Consider the following 19612-nt stretch of genomic DNA (forward strand, 5'->3'; position numbering starts at 1 on the left):
ACAATATTTATTAATTACACACTTATTTATTACCTTTATGTAACTAAATCATGTCCTGAACTAATTACTGTCTTTGAGCAACACAGCAAACACAGAGCAGAGAGGAGGAGCAGAGATTCAGGGAGGAGCTGAGCTGTTACTGAACTATAGAAGAGAGAAAAACCTCCACATTCAACAGAGTTCAACACAAAACAAACTTTATGTTCCTCAACATGCTGTCATTACATCACTGTGTGTTTCCTCTGATTCTTCTCACTCTCACAGGTCTGCTCACCTACACAGGAAACTATGTTCAATTCAATGATTACTGTAAATTTTGTGTAACTGATTAATAACAGATATTCCTTTTTCTTCAGTTATCAGATGTGAAGAACTCACTCCAACCAAAGAAAGAGAATTTACTTTAGAAGCCAGCGCTGTTGCTCTGTCCTATAAATACTCCAAAGCTGCTGCTGGAACAGATTACTTCTTCTGGTATCGACAATATCCTGGAAAACCACCAGAGTTCCTGATCTCTCATTTTGGAACAGGAGACAGAATATCAGATCCAGTTCCTGGAATAACGTTTAAAGTGAGTGAAGACAAAACACTGATGACTCTTCAGATCTCCTCTGCTGCAGTGTCTGACTCTGCTGTGTACTACTGTGCTGTGAGGCCCACAGTGACAGGAAACACCAAAACTCTGTACAAAAACCTTTGGAGCAAAGACAACAGAATACTCCACAACATCCACTAGAGGGAGCCACACACTGTTAAACCTCTGATTCTTGTGTCATTGGACTGATGACAAAGACAACAGAGAAATGAAGCAGTAAAGATCAGAGACAGAGACAGAGCTGCTGTGGAAGCACAAAACTGTTTGATTGGCTGAGCTATTAAACTGGCCCCGCCCACTGAAGTTGAGCTCATCCAATGACATTATTTGTTGGTCATTGTGCTGCAGTGGAAGAACATTGTTCATGTGCTGTCTGTCTGGCTTTAATAACTCCAAAGACATGTTGCTGCACCTCTTTTTGCTTCTATCTCACATTATAGGTGAGTTTAAGAACAGGGATTAAAGTTTAGTTGAAGCTGCTGCATTAAGCAGATATACAGACTGCATTTCACTACTTTTCTTCTTTCTTTTTCCAGGACTAACAGCTGGAGACTCAATCACTCCTCAACAACCTGAAGTCACTAAAACAGAAGGAGAATCTGTCACACTCACATGTGACTATCAGATAAGTGGCACCCCTGATGTTTACTGGTACAAACATCATTCTGACCTTCAAGCTCCGCAGTTTATACTCTGGAAAGAAGCAAGAGGATCCACAACTCAGTATATTCCTGATAGACGATACAAATCCGAAACATCAGATCGATCAACTAATCTGACCATAGCAGCCCTAACCCTGGCAGACACAGCTCTCTACTACTGTGCTCTACAAACACAGTGATACAAAGTGTAGAAGAGGCTGTACAAAAACCTGAACACAGATATCTGACTACTCTTCAAAGAGGAGGGAAGTGGTATTCAAAGCACAGCTTCATATCAGATGGATTCTGCTAATTCCTGTTTTATCAGAGTCACTGTGGTTACAGCTGCTAATGAAACACTGTGGGAGGATTCACATGAGCAGCAAATCCACATCAACCACAAACCAACTGCAGGAACGTTCAGACATGAAGAAACAAAGTAACTGTTGCAACACCTGCTGAATTTTAATGTACTGACAACTTATAAGAGAGAACATTAAATGCTAAATGGCCTGTATTTGTATAGCACTTTATTACTTATTATTTATTTATAGATTTCATTAGACCAGCGGTCCCCAACCTTTTTTGCACCACGGACCGGTTTATGCCCGACAAAATTTTTACGGACCGGCCTTTAAGGCGTCGCGGATAAATACTACAAAATAAAATCAGTACCGGTACCGAAAAAAAGATTTATTCATAACACACTTGAAAAGACCCAGGAAAACCGAGTTAACGATAAAAACGTAACAAAATAACGATAAAAACCGATAAAAAACCCTGAAAACCACCCGAGGCTCAGCTCTTGCGGCCCGGTACCAAACGACTCCATGGCCCTGGGGTTGGGGACCACTGCATTAGTTAGAAGGTGCAAAAATGCACCTGAAGCAAAATAAACAGAGTGACAGAGGTTTATCTCTTTATGGTTAAACTGTCACATCCATATGCTGTGTGTAAGGACAATAACGGACTATAAAGCACCAACAACCGGTATGACGAACGCGGCCGTGACTCTGGCAGACGAGCTGAACACTTTCTATGCTCGCTTCGAGGCTGCAGCTAAGGACTCCAACAATGCTAGTGTTAGCGGCGCTAACGGCTGCAGACAGGAAGATGCTGCCAGCACCGGAAACGTGCTCGTCATCTCCGAGCATGAAGTAAGGAGAGCCTTCAAGAGAGTGAACACCAGGAAAGCAGCAGGCCCAGACGCCATCCCAGGTCGTATCCTAAGAGACTGCGCATACCAGCTAGCTCCTGTGTTCACTGAGATATTCAACATCTCTTTATCTCAGTCGGTGATCCCCACATGCTTCAAAGAGTCCATCATTGTTCCTGTCCCGAAGAAACCCCACCCTGCTTCTCTCAATGACTATCGCCCTGTAGCCCTCACCTCAGTAGTGATGAAGTGCTTTGAACGCCTGGTCAGAGACTTCATCATTTCTTCACTACCAGACACACTGGACCCACTACAGTTCGCTTACCGTCCAAATCGTTCCACAGACGATGCCATCTCTCATCTCCTCCACACATCACTCACTCACTTGGACGCTAGAAGGGGGAATTATGTTAAAATGCTCTTCATAGACTACAGCTCTGCATTTAACACCATAATTCCCTCCACACTCACCACCAAGCTGGAGCATCTGGGACTCAGCTCATCTATGTGTCAGTGGATCTCCAACTTCCTAACTGGCAGACCACAGGCAGTAAGGATGGGCGGACATGTCTCAGCCTCCACCACTCTCAGCACTGGAGCCCCCCGGGGTGTGTTCTGAGCCCTCTGCTGTACTCTTTGTACACATATGACTGTGTGGCCACTACCAGCTCCACCACCATCATCAAGTTTGCTGACGACACCGTCGTGGTGGGCCTGATCTCTGATAACAACGAGACGGCCTACCTGAAGGAGATTAGGAATCTGGAGAACTGGTGCCAGAGGAACAACCTCCTTCTAAACGTCAGTAAGACAAAGGAGCTGATAGTGGACTTCAGCACTAAGCAGGAGAGGAACTACCAGACCCCCGTCATCAACGAGTGCCCAGTGGAGAGAGTGGACAGCTTCAAATACCTCGGAGTTCACATCACGCAGGACCTGTCATGGTCCTGTCACATCAACACCGTGGTGAAAAAGGCCCGTCAGCGTCTCTACCACCTCAGGCGCTTGAGAGACTTCCAACTGCCCTCCAAGGTGCTCAGGAACTTTTACTCGTGCACCATAGAGAGCATCCTGACGGGAAACATCTTAACCTGGTTCGGGAACAGCACCATGCAGGACAGACGAGCTCTACAGAGGGTTGTGCGGTCAGCTGAGCGCACCATCCGCTCCGAGCTCCCTGACCTGCACTCAATCTACAGCAGGCGGTGCTGGACCAAGGCCAGGAAGATGGTGAAGGACCTCAGCCATCCCAACAACAGACTGTTCTCTCTGTTGAGGTCAGGAAAGCGATTCCGCTCCCTGAAGACCAACACAGAGAGACTGAGGAGGAGCTTCTTCCCGCAGGCGATACGGTCTCTCAATCACACCACCACACAGTACTGACCCACACATACAGTTCTTACACACACTGGACATTCTGGACATTGTTTTCACTTCATTACTTAAATCACGCTGCTGTTATTGTGTATATATTTATTTATATTTCTTCATACATTCTTATATAGTTCTATATTGTGTATTTTGTTGTACAGTTATTTTATTTTCAACTTTAATTTATATATTTTATCTTATTCTTCCCAGTTAAATTTACCCTTCATTCTAATTTGTGTTGTACAGTTATTTCATTTTTAACCTTAATTTATATTTTATTCCTTCCTAGTGAAATTTACCCTTTTTAATTTTTCATATTTATTTCCTATCTTATTCATAGCCTTTTCCTTTTTTGTTTTCTTTGTTTTCTTTAGGTCACGAGCAGTTGTCCAAGCATTTCACTACATATCGTACTGTGTATGACTGTGTACGTGACAAATAAAATTTGAATTTGATTTGATTTGATTTGATGTAAGCATCGTCCTGTAGAAAAGACAAGTGTTGGATACCAAGAGTACACGTTATTGCAATCTGATGACAGAAGCACGCTGGCAGTTCAACCTGATGAACATGAACTTCAGACTTTCAGAGAAGAATCAGAAACATTCCCACACAAGCTGAACTCCAAATCTCTGTAAAAATGCCAATATCAGAAGTTTCCTTTCACATGCTGCACCTGGTTCTGAGCAGCCACCTATCTAACATGCTGTCAGGATCTTTGAATTTCATTCTGAGGAAGCGTAACAGGAACCTGGAATAAAGACCAAGAGGAGACACAGACTGTGGGAGGAGCTGAGGTGAAGTACAGAACAGAAAAACTCCACAGTACACAGAGTTCATCACACAGACCACACAAACCCTCTTTATTCAACATGCTGTCGTTCAGCTGCTCCACACATCCTCTGCTGATTATAATGATTCTAACAGGTACGCTAATATCTGTACATTTAAAAATGCTTTTCATTCCAGTGATTCATAAATATATTTCAATATTTATAATTTGTATAAAGCATATTTCTCTCATTTTAGCTGTTTGCTGTCAAGATCTCACTCCAACCAACAAAGAAGAGTTCAGTGTAGAACGCAGCACTGTTACTCTGTCCTACAAATACTCCAAGGAAGCAACTGGGAGTGATTATTTCTACTGGTATCAGCAACATCCAGGAAAACCACCAGAGTTCCTGATCTCTCACTTAGGAACAGGAATGAAACTGTCAGATCCAGTCCCTGGAATCACTTTTAATGTGAGTGGAGATAAAACACTGATGACTCTTCAGATCTCCTCTGCTGCAGTGTCTGACTCTGCTGTGTACTACTGTGCTGTGCAGCCCACAGTGACAGGAAACAGCAAAACTCTGTACAAAAACCTTTGGAGCAAAGACAACAGAATACTCCACAACATCCACTAGAGGGAGCCACACACTGTTAAACCTCTGATTCTTGTGCCATTGGACTGATGACAAAGACAACAGAGAAATGAAGCAGTAAAGATCAGAGACAGAGACAGAGCTGCTGTGGAAGCCAAAAAGAAAGTCTTACCATGACAATAAAGGTATTAACTTTTATTTTTCCAGAATAGAAAACTAGGATCACACCATCAACTCAACAATTCAATGCTGTTCTTTAGCAGAACTACAAACCAAAGCTGGGTTGTACGTTGTCCAAACTCCAAAAAGGCTCAGACTTTGTGTAAAATTTCAACAAAAACAAAATGCAAATCTCATAAGTCCGTATTTTATTCACAACAAAACAGAAAATCATTTTTAAAGTCAGTTTTTTTTCTGAAAAAATATTTTTCCGAATTTTGAATTGAACTTATTTTGAATTGAATGGCAGCGACACATCTCAGGATTGGGCAGCAAAAAGCTGGAAGAGTACGTTGTACTGAAAGAAACAGTTGGAGGAACATTTGGCAACTAATGAGGTTAATTGGCCACCAGTCAGGAACAAGACTGGGTATAAATCAGTGCCTGTGGATCCGGCAGCTGGCACATCTGGAAAGGCACCATCAACACTGAAAGGTGCTTACAGGTTTTAGTGACATATTCTCTGCCCAGACGACTTTTTCAGAGGTCTTCATATTTTAGCAGGACGACGCTAAACTGCACACTGCATCTATTCTAACAGCACAGCTTCATAGCAGAAACATCTGGGTGTTGAACTGACCCAGACCTTTCACCAGCTGAAACATCTGGATCATCATGAAACAAAAATACACCAAAGAAGACCCAGGACTGCTGAGCAGCTAGAACCCTCTATCAGACCAGAATGGGACAACACTCCTCTTTTCAGGTCACGGACGCTGCACAGTGGAGACCTGACCCAGCTTTTGAGACGTGCTGCTGCCATCAAATCCAAAATAAGATTAATCATATTTTCACTGAATAATATAAAAGCCTTACATGTAAGAGTCAAACAATCATTGGAGAGGTCAGAAGATGATTTCAAGCCAAGCCTCTACTTTTGAACCATCATGAATTAATATTTGCGTTAAACTTGGCTTCAAAGGTGTTGCTTTTTCTAAAGATATTTTTCGGTTACACCTTTTCACCTGTGTGAATTCTCATGTGGCTAGTCAAATCAGAATTTTGATTAAAGCTTTTCCCGTATGTTTTGCAGGAATACAGCTGTTTACCTGGGTGGATTTTTGTGTTTTTTAAGTCCTGTTATATTTAAAAATCTTTTCCCGCAGATGTTACAGACGTGTGACATCTCACCCATGTGGATTTTCATGTGCTCCATCAGAATACTCCTGTGATGAAAACTTTTCCCACAAGTGTTACAAAGATGTCGCTTCACACATGTGGAGAACCAAATGATTACGGCAACGAAAACTTTTCCCGCATGTTTTGCAAGAGTACGGCTTCTCACCTGAGTGGAGCCGTGCGTGATCTTTAAGTGAAGAAGATGCACAAAACTTTTCATTACATGTTTGACATTGATACGGTTTCTAACCTGTGTGAGTTCTCATGTGGATGGTCAAATGATAGTTTCGACGAAAGTTTTTCCCACATGTTTTACAGGAATATGGCTTCTCACCTGTGTGGATCTTTGTATGCTTTCTAAGTACTGATTGGCTAGAAAACATTTTACCACAAGTCTTAATAAGAATAAATTATTCGTTAAAGTACTTGTTAATCATTAGTATTGAAATTTGCAAATTTATTTTTGTGATATTTAAATTTGAAATATTTTGCATCTTGTATATTAAATCTGAATATCTGGTGCTCCATTCTGTCATACAGATAAATATCGCTCATTAGTGTTAACGTTATTCTCTTCAATTTTAGTAATTCTCTTGATTGAAATATTAAATGCCATCTGACAAATTGTGTCAGATGGCATGTCTCATCCTTGTGTGAACCACGACACTGCGGCTCGTTGTCCTTGCACACAGTGCAAAGTGCTCCATCCTCCCTCCTCACAGTGATTCAAATGCTGCTAACAGTCTGTGAACCAGGAGGAAGAGGAAGTGAGAGAAGTGAGACTCAAAGAGGAGACAGAGGGCGACATCATCCAGTAGGCGGGGCTCTCCTTCTGCACTGTGTTCAACCATTGTGTCAATAATAAGTGCTGCTGTGAAGAGAACAATTCTCAGACTGAATGTTGAACATCAGCTAGTTTCTCCTGTTGATTTAAACCTTGTTGTACAAATGGAACATTGGCTGTGGATTATTCTTGCTGCTCTTTTCTTTGGTGAGATACAAACATCAACATGTTTCCTCTGCTTAAATAAATGTGTGAGTCTGATTAATGGTGAGTTTTTAATCGTGTTTATTGATCCATCTCTTCCTCTGCATGTTCTGTTCTTCCTCAGAGTGTAAAGGAGAAGACAAAGTGATCCAGGAACAAGGAGATGTCATTGCTGCTGAAGGAGACACAGTTACACTTGAATGTAGATATGAGACCAGTTATGCAGCTACACTGATCTGGTACAAACAAGAAGTGAATAGTTACCCAAAGTATATGCTCAAATGTGTCTCAGAAACAACAGTTAAAGCTGAAGAATTCAACAACAACAGATTTGATGCAAAAATCAATGAGAAGCAAAAGTCAGCTCCTCTGAAGATCCAGAAGCTTCAGCTGTCTGACTCTGCTGTGTACTACTGTGCTCTGCGGCCCACAGTGACAGGAAACAGCAAAACTCTGTACAAAAACCTTTGGAGCAAAGACAACAGAATACTCCACAACATCCACTAGAGGGAGCCACACACTGTTAAACCTCTGATTCTTGTGTCATTGGACTGATGACAAAGACAACAGAGAAATGAAGCAGTAAAGATCAGAGACAGAGACAGAGCTGCTGTGGAAGCACAAAACTGTTTGATTGGCTGAGCTATTAAACTGGCCCCGCCCACTAAAGTTTAGCAATGACATTATTTGTTGGTCATTGTGCTGCAGTGGAAGAACATTGTTCATGTGCTGTCTGTCTGGCTTTAATAACTCCAAAGACATGTTGCTGCACCTCTTTTTGCTTCTATCTCACATTATAGGTGAGTTTAAGAACAGGGATTAAAGTTTAGTTGAAGCTGCTGCATTAAGCAGATATACAGACTGCATTTCACTACTTTTCTTCTTTCTTTTTCCAGGACTAACAGCTGGAGACTCAATCACTCCTCAACAACCTGAAGTTACTAAAACAGAAGGAGAATCTGTCACACTCACATGTAGCTATGAGACAAATGCAGGTGGTGCTTGGCTTTATTGGTACAGACATCATTCTGACCTTCAAGCTCCTCAGTTTATATTGTGGAAAGGAGCAAGATCAGACAGTCATCTAAAGTATATTCCTGATAAACGATATGACTCAGAAACATCACGTACATCAACTAATCTGACCATAACAGCCCTAACCCTGGCAGACACAGCTCTCTACTACTGTGCTCTACAAACACAGTGATACAAAGTGTAGAAGAGGCTGTACAAAAACCTGAACACAGATATCTGACTACTCTTCAAAGAGGAGGGAAGTGGTATTCAAAGCACAGCTTCATATCAGATGGATTCTGCTAATTCCTGTTTTATCAGAGTCACTGTGGTTACAGCTGCTAATGAAACACTGTGGGAGGATTCACATGAGCAGCAAATCCACATCAACCACAAACCAACTGCAGGAACGTTCAGACACAATAAAAACTGTCAAACATCAAAAGCTGCTCATTTACACTATTTTATATTTAGTGGATGAGGACATGCAGAAATGCAGCAGAAGCAAAATAAACAGAGTAACAGAGGTTTATGTCTTTAAGGTAAAATCTCTCACATGAAGCTAAAAGTCCAACCAGGAAGACCATCTCATGCTTAGTGCAATATGTTGCCATCAGGGTGTGAATTTCATGCTTACAACACAACCCTGGATGTAGAACGTCACCAAACAGCTCTGTGTGAAGCTGAAGCTGCTGTAAACAACAGGCACATAACTAAAGTCACTGATCCCAATAAAGGGGAATATTTGACTCCGTTACATCTCATGTCTAAATCAGGGGTGTCAAAGCTCAGCTTGCTCAGTGTTTGAGTGTCTAAATGAGTCTCACAGTCCTAATTGTGCACTTGAAGCCATTTATAAATATAACTTATAATTCTTAACCTGTTTGATCTGCTGCTCACCACAAACAAGCACAAGCAGACATTTTTTGGACTGTTCATAAGTGTTACAGTTTTTCCTACTGATACAAACTTATGGCCATTCATACTACACAAAGAAATCCAGCAACAAACAATTAATGCCCCCAGTACAGGAGCAGAGCGAGAGAACATGTGGTTGAACAGGATGTACCACCAGATGTGTTGTTTATACAAAGACACATGTGGTATCCACGGAAACGTCAGAATCTCAGCTAAAAGCTCTTAAAACAGTTTCAACGACCACCAAACAGCCAAAACAGCAAACGATTAAAGAGCAGGTAAACAGATTCAACAAAGAGATGTAAACATAATGAGCTGATCGTTCACCCGGCAGCAGGAACACGAACACGCCGCCCGTGATGAAAGTAGACATCTCACTGGAAATGCAGATTCCGATGATTAGACCAACATTCACTGAACCAGCATGAAAGAAGACCAAAACTACGCCTCACGTTTGAAAAACATTTTCATGATGTCACTCTTTCTTTGGCTGTTTTGCTTCCACCATGATTCCTGCACATCTCTCTCCCTCTTTCTGCTTTGAGACCATCAAAAATCTCTGTTTTCTGCATTATGTGCTTGCTTATTGCACACCAGTCTGCCGTTGTGTATGCTGCTGTCGGCCGCTGTTTTTGTTTATTCCCAAAAATGGCTTCTGACAAGAAAGCCTCATTTTTGCTTTTCAATACAGAAGAAATTTCAGCTTTCACAAATGATGCCAAACTACAAAGTGCTCAGCTGTGTCTCTAACAAAACCTCTGTGACTTTGTGAGAAACAGAAAACTTGATCTTTTTCACTTTCTGCTATAGAAGTTTTAGATTTTTTACAACTACAGTTAAAAAAACTGGACAGTTTGGGCAATGAGCTCCCAGAACTTCTTCTGTCGTTGTATTTCTCACAGTTCTTCATGTCACTTATTTACACTGACAGAAAAATTCACCAGTCTTGCCTACTTAACATCAAAGTGGGCTGTATGTGTCATGTGGTGTAAAATGAGTTTGATACCCCTCGTCTAAACCTCTGTAGCACAGGGGTGTTTCAGAAAGACGGAGGTCAGTGCTGATGGGAACAAGAGCAGTACATGTCTGACCTGTTCTGGAAGCACTGGTTTCTGAAGTATCTGCCTCAACTTCAGGACAGTCAGAATTGTCAGAGAACCAAAGAAAGCATCGCTCCTGGAGATGTTATCATCATGACTAAGCGCCTCGGTACTCATAGCTGACTGAAAGACATACTTCCTGACAGCAGATGGCTTGTATAGTGGCTATACATTAACACAAGGATTATCTCGATAGGCTCATCGCAAAGATGTCTTCTTCAAGAACAAAAGGAGCTATGAGGAGCTGCTTTGACCTTTGACCTTGTTGGAGACGCTGACTTTTGTATTGATATAGACCTATTCTTATTCCAAACACATCTGGGACTCAAGCTTTTGTTCTTTAAATATTTACATTAATTGACTTTGACACGAAGATTTGTGATTTTTTTGTTGATGTTATTTCTCCTACGTGGTGGTACGGTATAATTACTGGTGTTGAATAACTGTGGGCTGGAATATTCGAGTCATTCATGTCAGTTTCTGTCAGTATTTCTAAAAAATTTAAATTAACAATGTCATATTTTTATCATGATATGTTATTTTGCGATAATTATCTTTATCATCTTTATCACCAAGCCCACCATTATTTCCATTTACCCCTAGCTTTTCTTATCCTGCACTACTTACAACCACCGTGAGCCTCATGAAGCTTGGTTGGATAACAGATGAGCTCAAAGGCAGCTGTCCTCAGCTCTGAGAGGTCCCCACGAAGAAGGAAAACGATCTTTCCCTCAGGCTGTGGCCTCATGTGGCTACTTGGCTCAGAGAGCAGAGGTCTCCAAACACCTCTGCAGGTACAGGAGTGAGGTCTTGAGTGACCTCATCCCTTCATGCAGACTTTTTCTCTTTGCTGCCCCTCCTGTGCAGGTATTTAAAAAAACAAACAAACAACCAACCAGTGCATGCTGGTCCTATACCTGCTTACTCTATCTATACAACCTGAGATTTCCATATCCTGTCTTGACTTTTTAATCACCCCCCCAATGAAATGAAAAACAGCAGTGAAACAAATAGCGCAATAAAAATATACAAATATATAATAGCTTCAACATCTGCCATTTATTTAAAACCAAACAGCTCATACAGGTTATTTCACACTATAAGACACTAATAAAGTAACAACTGTCAGTTATTTATCCCCCACTGTGTACCATAATATCTCAGTTTGGACCCACATAAAACATTTGTAGCTACACACTTAACAAATCAGCTTAATCTATCGAATCTATCCAGAGTTCAGAGAAAACCATTGGTGATTGGTGTTTCTATATGGTCAAAGTTAAACATCAATTATCAAAAATCAGTACCAGCAGGACACCCAGAGAAAAATCTGAAATGGCCAAAAAATAATTTAGTGCGTGCATCTCTAGTTCCAACATACTCTAAGACTTCTCAGCTGTGTGAGTTTTCATGTGGCGCAAGAGCTGACTACTATAGGTGAACATTTCCCCACATGTTTTACAATGATGCGGTTTCTCTCCTGTGTGCGTTCTTATGTGCACCGACAGGCAACTACTACGTGTGAACATTTTCCCGCACATTTTACAAGGATATGGTTTCTCTCCTGTGTGAGATCTTACGTGCTCCAGCAAACGACTACTGCGTGTAAACATTTTTCCACATGTTTGACATGGATACGGCTTCTCACTTGTGTGGATTCTCATGTGGACAGTCAAAAGTACTCTTCTGACTAAAACGATGCCCACACATTTCACAAGAATACGGTTTCTCACCTGTGTGGATTCTGTAATGTCGTTTCATTTCATAATTATCTTTAAAGCATTTTCCACAAATGTCACATTTTAAAAACTTTTTAGCTGTGTCAAAATTATACTGACTCCCTGATCTGGGAGGAAATTCTTGACTTTCATTTTTATTTCCAGTTGATCCTGGATCTGCACTCCTGCTTTCTTCCTGATCCTGGCTCTCAGCTACAGCAGAGCCTCCTTCTGATTCACTGTGGTCTCTTTCCTCGTTAGCAGCAGGCACCATTAAGGTATCAGTCTCCTCCTTCAATATAAGCTCCTCTCCCTCCTCACTCCTGCAGAGTTCCTCCTGTTCCTCTTTAATCTGTGGAGGTTCTGGCTCTTCCTGGCTCAGGCTGGAGCTCCTCTCCTGGTTACAGAGCTGCAGCTCAATGAGAACCTCCTCCTCCTTACAGACAGGCAGCTGCGGGACGTCTGGAGGGACTAAAGGAGACAACAAAAACAAAAGTGAACTGAACATGATTCTCTGAAATGCACAAAAGGTTTAAACTTGTTCTCAATGCTGCGAATCGCTACCTTATCGTGGTGGAGGGGTTTGTGTGTTGTGTTGTCTGGGGGCTTTTCCCCCCTGGTAGGGTCTCATGTGGCAAATTGGTCCAGGGTAAGGGACTAGACAAAGAGAGATTCAGAAGACCCCTATAAGCGTAAGATCAAGGGAACAGTTCACCCTTCATTGGATAGGGTTACCAGAGCCCTGCCCTGGAGCCAGGCATGGGGAAGGGTGTTCATGGGCAATCGTCTGGTGACCGGGCCTTAGTCCATGGGGCCCAGCCTGAAAATGGGACACGGGCCCATCATCCTGCAGGCCCACCACCTGCAGGAGGCGGCGTAAGGAACCCAACCTCTAGGAGCGGAGCGGAAGCCCTGGTGGACCGATCCCTGGCTACCAAGACTGGCAATTGGGACATGGAATGTCACCTCTCTGGGGTGACAATGGGGAAGGAGCCTGAGCTAGCCTGCCTACTCAAAAGTAGGCCGATAGAAGCCAGACGTGTCTCCCTGCCAGCGGCTTAAAATAGTTTCTGGTGACTTGTATCAAGGTGTTACCCTACTGTGACACAAACTCAAACTCTTTCAGGTACCTGTAATCAAGGAAAGTGAAAACTGTTTTTCTCGCTATGATAGCATATAATCGATATTATGTGGTACAATCAACCTTCACTTTTCTCTGGTGGTATATTCAAGGGAGCAAACACTGAAAAATGTAGGCTAAAGAAAATGGCATGAGGTAAAGCTAGTATTGTTTTTAGTCAAAATCATGAATTCACGAACGTAGAGTGAGTATAGAGATTGACAGACTACGTGACTTTCGCGCATTGCATGCTGGGAACTCGTGGCAAAACAATCCAAGTACCGCATCAAATGCAAGCATTTGCAGCACCGCAAAACGTTCATTCTTCGGTTCCAATAAATTCTTGCTTTTTCTTTGCCCCCCAAAAAGGTATGTACAAAACGAAGGAGAACAATGCCGGTCCGTACAAAGACAGACTTGATGAAAAGTCAAAGAAAAGATAAAAAATCAAACCAGTGAAAGGGTCAGACCCTTACGAGCACACAGAGGGACAAAATACGTTAGCGTGCTGCCCAACTTTCACCACGCTCATATTTATAATCATACGGTTCTTGGAGTGAGTGCATACACTCATGAAGTTTAGTAACTTCAGGTCACTGCAACAAGCCCAGGTACAGTTTACCAACGGATGGGTGCAGGACCTTGAAATGCACCGTGTAGAAAGTAAAGACCATCGTACGTATCATAAGTTTACCAGTCTCACAAATCGTCGTCATAAATACACATTCGTTAACCGTTTATTAATAGGACCTTTGAGCTCAACGGTAATTAATTAGTAGTGGAAATAATTTCTGGTTCATTACAGAAATGTAGCAGTGACAATAATATTGTATGTTGTAATCGTACTGGGCAATTAGTGATACAAAACAACTGTTTTATCCTGTGAATAAAAGTATATGTTTTTGTCAATGTACCATGGTAATAACAGAAGCGAAACACAATATTGTGTCAGGACAATTCACTATTTATGCACAATAAACAAAGGAGCAGAGCGCGACAATTTCTGTTCAGCGCCAGACGTGCTTGTAACCTATATCACCAATTATGTTATGAAAAATGACGTATTAACTACAACAGCAGACTGACCTTTGTGGGAATGCTTGGAGCAGACTAACCTGTGAGCTGGAGTGTTCTGGGACGTTATATTTGGTCTTTGAATGGCTGCAATCCAGTCGCCTCTTTGTTACTTCGGAAACATGGCTCGAACAATTTCTCTTCAACGACGTAATCCGATAACAACTGATCTCTTTACCCGTCAGCTTCCCGTGGCTGTCATGCGACCGGCTATTGCAGTTAATAACACAACAGCTTCTTGCCATTTTTTGTGTTTCTTTTTATCACTGTGTAACTGATTTCAATTGAAAGCCTGCGTGCGCTAGTACCTCTTGCCACGAGTTCCCAGAATCATTTGCGGTTTTACCCCTGAATGACGTCACATTTTCAATCTCTATAGTTCATGACAGTGGAGGGATGGATGAATGTTACTGCACTAAATGAGTTTACAGAAAAGCACGTGTGCTCCCTGTCCTCCTCCTGTGTAACACACCTGATAAACCACACACATGTACCTGGATTAGCTGATTTCATGAGACAGATGCCGCTAACCCTAACCCTCCCAAGGGGGGCACTTCACAGGTGTTTATAGCTAATGCAGTGATGTAACCGCCATTCTGGATCAGGACATGGCACACGATACATGACTATATCAGCTACTTCCACTGGAAACTGTGGTGACAGCAAAAAAGTCCACTTTTTACTTCAACAGAGACTGCTTACTAAGATATTTCCTTATATTAAAAAAATAAATTTATTTATCAGATTTTCTGTCATGTTTAATGCTGCACACTGTAGACCAGGGGTCTCAAACTTAAACGAGCTGTGGGCCACTGCTGGCACTGTCATCTCATTGGAGGGCAACTTTAGTGATCAAGTAGTACAAAAACAAACAAACAAACAAACAGCCACAAATATTTCTGAAAATGTTTGTTTTTTAAAATTTCAAATATTCTACAACAAGACAAAACAGCAAACATGAACGCACATTTCTTTGTCCCACTCTTCACTAACTGCAGCCTTCACTGATCTACCAAACAAACCCATCGGTCCTCTCTTCCTGTTCAGACACGTGGCAGCACTTCTATCATTTTGTTTGTATTTAACAAAATAAAAATGCAGACATAAGAGAACACATTCGTTTTTGACTCTCTCCCTGAACTCACACCTCAACATGTTTGTACTCTTTGCTCATATTGCCTTCATATCAAATCATTTTTGGCTTTTAAAGAACTTATTTTAACATTGCAGTCAACAACAAACAAATCCTCTCTAACACAAAAAGTCACTTTAACGGCCAAATTGCAATATATAAGTAGGGAGGGGTGACGTGGGCTGCAAGTGGCCCCCGGGCCGCGAGTTTGAGACCCCTGGTGTAGACAACCTCAGAGACATTGACTAATTTAGCCTGGAGAAATAGTTTGCTGCTTTATAAGAAAGCCCTCCGCAAAGCCAGAACATCTTACTATTCATCACTGATTGAAGAAAATAAGAACAACCCCAGGTTTCTCTTCAGCTCTGTAGCCAGGTTGACAAAAAGTCAGAGCTCTTTTGAGTCAACCATCCCTTTAACGTTAACTAGTAATGACTTCATGAACTTCTTCACAAATAAAATTTTTATCATCAGAGAAAAAATTACCAGTAATCATCCCACAGATGTAATATTATCTACAGCTACTCTTAGTACCATTGATGTTAAGTTAGACTCTTTTTCTCCAATTGATCTTTCTGAGTTAACTTCAATAATTACTTCCTCCAAACCATCAACGTGTCTTTTAGACCCCATTCCTACAAAACTGCTCAAAGAAGTCCTGCCATTAATTAATGCTTCGATCTTAAATATGATCAACCTATCTCTAATAATCAGCTATGTACCACAGGCCTTCAAGCTGGCTGTAGTTAAACCTTTACTCAAAAAGCATCTCTAGACCCAGCAGTCTTAGCTAATTATAGGCCAATCTCCAACCTTCCTTTCATATCAAAGATCCTTGAAAGAGTAGTTGTCAAACAGCTAACAGATCATCTGCAGAGGAATGGTTTATTGAAGAGTTTCAGTCAGGTTTCAGAGCTCATCACAGCACAGAAACAGCTTTAGTGAAGGTTACAAATGATCTTCTTATGGCCTCTGACAGTGGACTCATCTCTGTGCTTGTCCTGCTAGACCTCAGTGCAGCGTTCGATACTGTCGACCATAATATCCTATTAGAGCGATTAGAACATGCTGTAGGTATTACAGGTACTGTGCTGCAGTGGTTTGTATCATATCTATCTAATAGACTCCAGTTTGTGCATGTAAATGGAGAGTCCTCTTCACACACTGAGGTTAATTATGGAGTTCCACAGGGTTCAGTGCTAGGACCAATTCTGTTTACATTATACATGCTTCCCTTAGGCAGTATCATTAGAAGACATAGCATACATTTTCACTGCTATGCAGATGACACCCAGCTCTATCTGTCCATGAAGCCAGATGACACACACCAATTAGTTAAACTGCAGGAATGTCTTAAAGACATAAAGACCTGGATGGCCGCTAACTTTCTGCTTCTTAATTCAGATAAAACTGAGGTTATTGTACTCGGCCCTGAAAAGCTTAGAAATATGGTCTCTAACCAGATTCTTACTCTGGATGGCATTACCTTGGCCTCCAGTAACACTGTGAAGAACCTTGGAGTCATTTTTGACCAGGACATGTCCTTCAACGCACATATTAAACAAATATGTAAGACTGCTTTCTTCCATTTGCGCAACATCTCTAAAATTAGAAATATCCTGTCTCAGAGTGACGCTGAAAAACTAGTTCATGCATTTATTACTTCCAGGCTGGACGACTGTAATTCATTATTATCAGGAAGTCCTAAAAACTCCCTGAAAAGCCTTCAGCTAATCCAAAATGCTGCAGCAAGAGTCCTGACAGGGACTAGAAAGAGAGAGCAGATTTCTCCTGTTTTGGCTTCCTGTTAAATCCAGAATTGAATTCAAAATCCTGCTCCTCACATACAAGGTCTTAAATAATCAGGCCCCATCTTATCTTAATGACCTTGTAGTACCATATCACCCTATTAGAGCACTTCGCTCTCGCTCTGCAGGCCTACTTGTTGTTCCTAGAGTATTTAAAAGTAGAATGGGAGGCAGAGCCTTCAGTTTTCAGGCCCCTCTTCTGTGGAACCAGCTTCCAGTTTGGATTCAGGAGACAGACACTATCTCTACTTTCAAGATTAGGCTTCAAACTTTCCTTTTTGCTAAAGCATATAGTTAGGGCTGGACCAGGTGACCCTGAATCCTCCCTTAGTTATACTGCAAGAGACGTAAGCTGCCGGGGGATTCCCATGATGCATTGAGTTTTTCCTTTCCAGTCACCTTTCTCACTCACTATGTGTTAACAGACCTCTCTGCATTGAATCATATCTGTTATTAACCTCTGTCTCTCTTCCACAGCATGTCTTTATCCTGTCTTCCTTCTCTCACCCCAACCGGTCACAGCAGATGGCCCCGCCCCTCCCTGAGCCTGGTTCTGTTGGAGGTTTCTTCCTGTTAAAAGGGAGTTTTTCCTTCCCACTGTCGCCAAAGTGCTTGCTCATAGGGGGTCATATGATTGTTGGGTTTTTCTCTGTATCTATGAAGCGCCTTGAGGCGACTTATGTTGTGATTTGGCGCTATATAAATAAAATTGAATTGAATTGAAATTGAATTGAATTACTGTCTACTACATAACTACTACTTCACTTCAAATAAATAATATTAAAATAAATGTATTATTATGAATATCTGGTCACCTGACATTATTTGCTCTATCAAAGACAGTTTCACTTCATCATCTTCCTCTTTCTTAAATTTATAATTCATCCTCACAGCGCAGTCCTGTCCTCTGTTTGCTCTTTGTTAGCTCACATCTCCAAAAAGTCCTCACAATCAGAAACGTCCCGCAGAGCTGTGATCAGGATCCTCCCTCAGAGGGACACTCACCTGTCCTGTGCAGCTTGATTTGGGGTTTCCAGGTGATATCCAGCAGTCTGCGCTGACGGTCGATCTCTTCCTCGTACTGGACGATCGTTTTTTCAAACTCCAAGAATATTTGTTCAGCAGCAGCAGTTAGTCGCTCGTTGATAAACTCTCTCAGATACTGAGCTGAAGGCATCGTTGCTGCCGCAGGTCACACTCTCGGCTCACACTCTCGGCTCACACACTCGGCTCACACACATAAATTCCGCCCTAACGCACAGAAATTGCTCCACGTTCAGTCCGCACAGGTGTGAATGTCTCATAAAGTCTAAATTAAGCCTTTGAAGACGCAACAGCCTTGCTTCTCGCGCGACACACAAGAAACGGAACCACTTCCGCCTTTTCCTTGTTTACTTCCGCCTGCTGTCACACAGAGCGCTTCCTGTCGATGAGGAAAGTTCCTTTGAATTCCGCTCTCGTGTCTGTATGTTCTTTTAAATTCCCAGTTTGTTCTTCAAACAGAAGATGAAAAATACACAAACATATACCAGAGCTCCCGCACATCAATGAATTAATAAAGTTCATAACTGCGCTAAAATAAAGGTCACAATAATCTTTATTAAGCCTTTTTCTGACATTGTGCTCACATTAAGGTGAAGGTGACATTTCAACATGAACAAACTGTCTGAATGTGAGATTCACCAAATCGACCCGATGAGCTGCAACTTTCTGCAGCTAAATGAAGATAAGACTGAACATGCAGAGATATGAGAGGAGGAAGAGGCTGAAGGAGGAGCAACACTGTCACAGAGCCAGGGCCGTGCAGAGAGGTTTAAAGGGGCGGGTGCTCAAAGTTAAAAAGGGGCACATTGAACCAGGCTGAATAACAACAACACACATTAATCAAGAATCTAATATGGGAAGGGCAGGGCTGTGTTGATCTGAGACTGTAGACAGTAAAAAGTCCACAGGAGAGATGGTAGCTGATTAAACAAGTGTCATGAGATAATAACTAAATGCAAAGATTGGTGACAGCGATTGGAACCATAAGGACACAAAAAACTGAGAAATAATTTAGGCTCTGCCTGTGAATCACTCTTTGCTTCTCTTCTTCCATCCCATCATTTCATATATCACTCTCCACTTGCTGTCTATCTGAGAACAAGGCACAACTTGCTATTGCAATAAACTATAATCTAATTATCCACACCTAACAACTCCTTCACTTAATCTATAATAAAATGATGACAGAAAAATGTTATAGCACTGCCTTTAGTAGCCTCACACAGCT

General features: G+C 41.8%; 2 protein-coding genes across 3 annotated transcripts in view; both read right to left on the reverse strand.

The window, feature by feature from the left end:
• The window catches only part of LOC120715464 (zinc finger protein 845-like), a 218014-nt gene that overhangs the window by 145294 nt on the left and 53108 nt on the right, over positions 1-19612 (reverse strand). The gene's annotated exons all lie outside the window — the stretch shown is intronic.
• LOC120715492 (zinc finger protein 2-like) lies at positions 11977-18720 on the reverse strand. 2 transcript variants are annotated; one of them, XM_040002525.1, is made up of 2 exons: positions 18346-18720; positions 11977-12668 (listed from the first exon to the last, which is right to left on the reverse strand). In XM_040002525.1, the coding sequence occupies exons 1-2, from the start codon at positions 18515-18517 to the stop codon at positions 12133-12135; spliced, it is 708 nt and encodes a 235-aa protein (XP_039858459.1). In that variant the 5' UTR covers positions 18518-18720; the 3' UTR covers positions 11977-12132. The 2 variants fall into 2 exon arrangements, with proteins under 2 accessions (XP_039858459.1, XP_039858458.1); XM_040002524.1 differs by having other exon boundaries at positions 11977-12677.

This window comes from Simochromis diagramma, unplaced genomic scaffold (genome assembly GCF_900408965.1).
Source record: "Simochromis diagramma unplaced genomic scaffold, fSimDia1.1 OVJJ01000443.1, whole genome shotgun sequence".
Lineage (NCBI taxonomy): Eukaryota > Metazoa > Chordata > Actinopteri > Cichliformes > Cichlidae > Simochromis > Simochromis diagramma.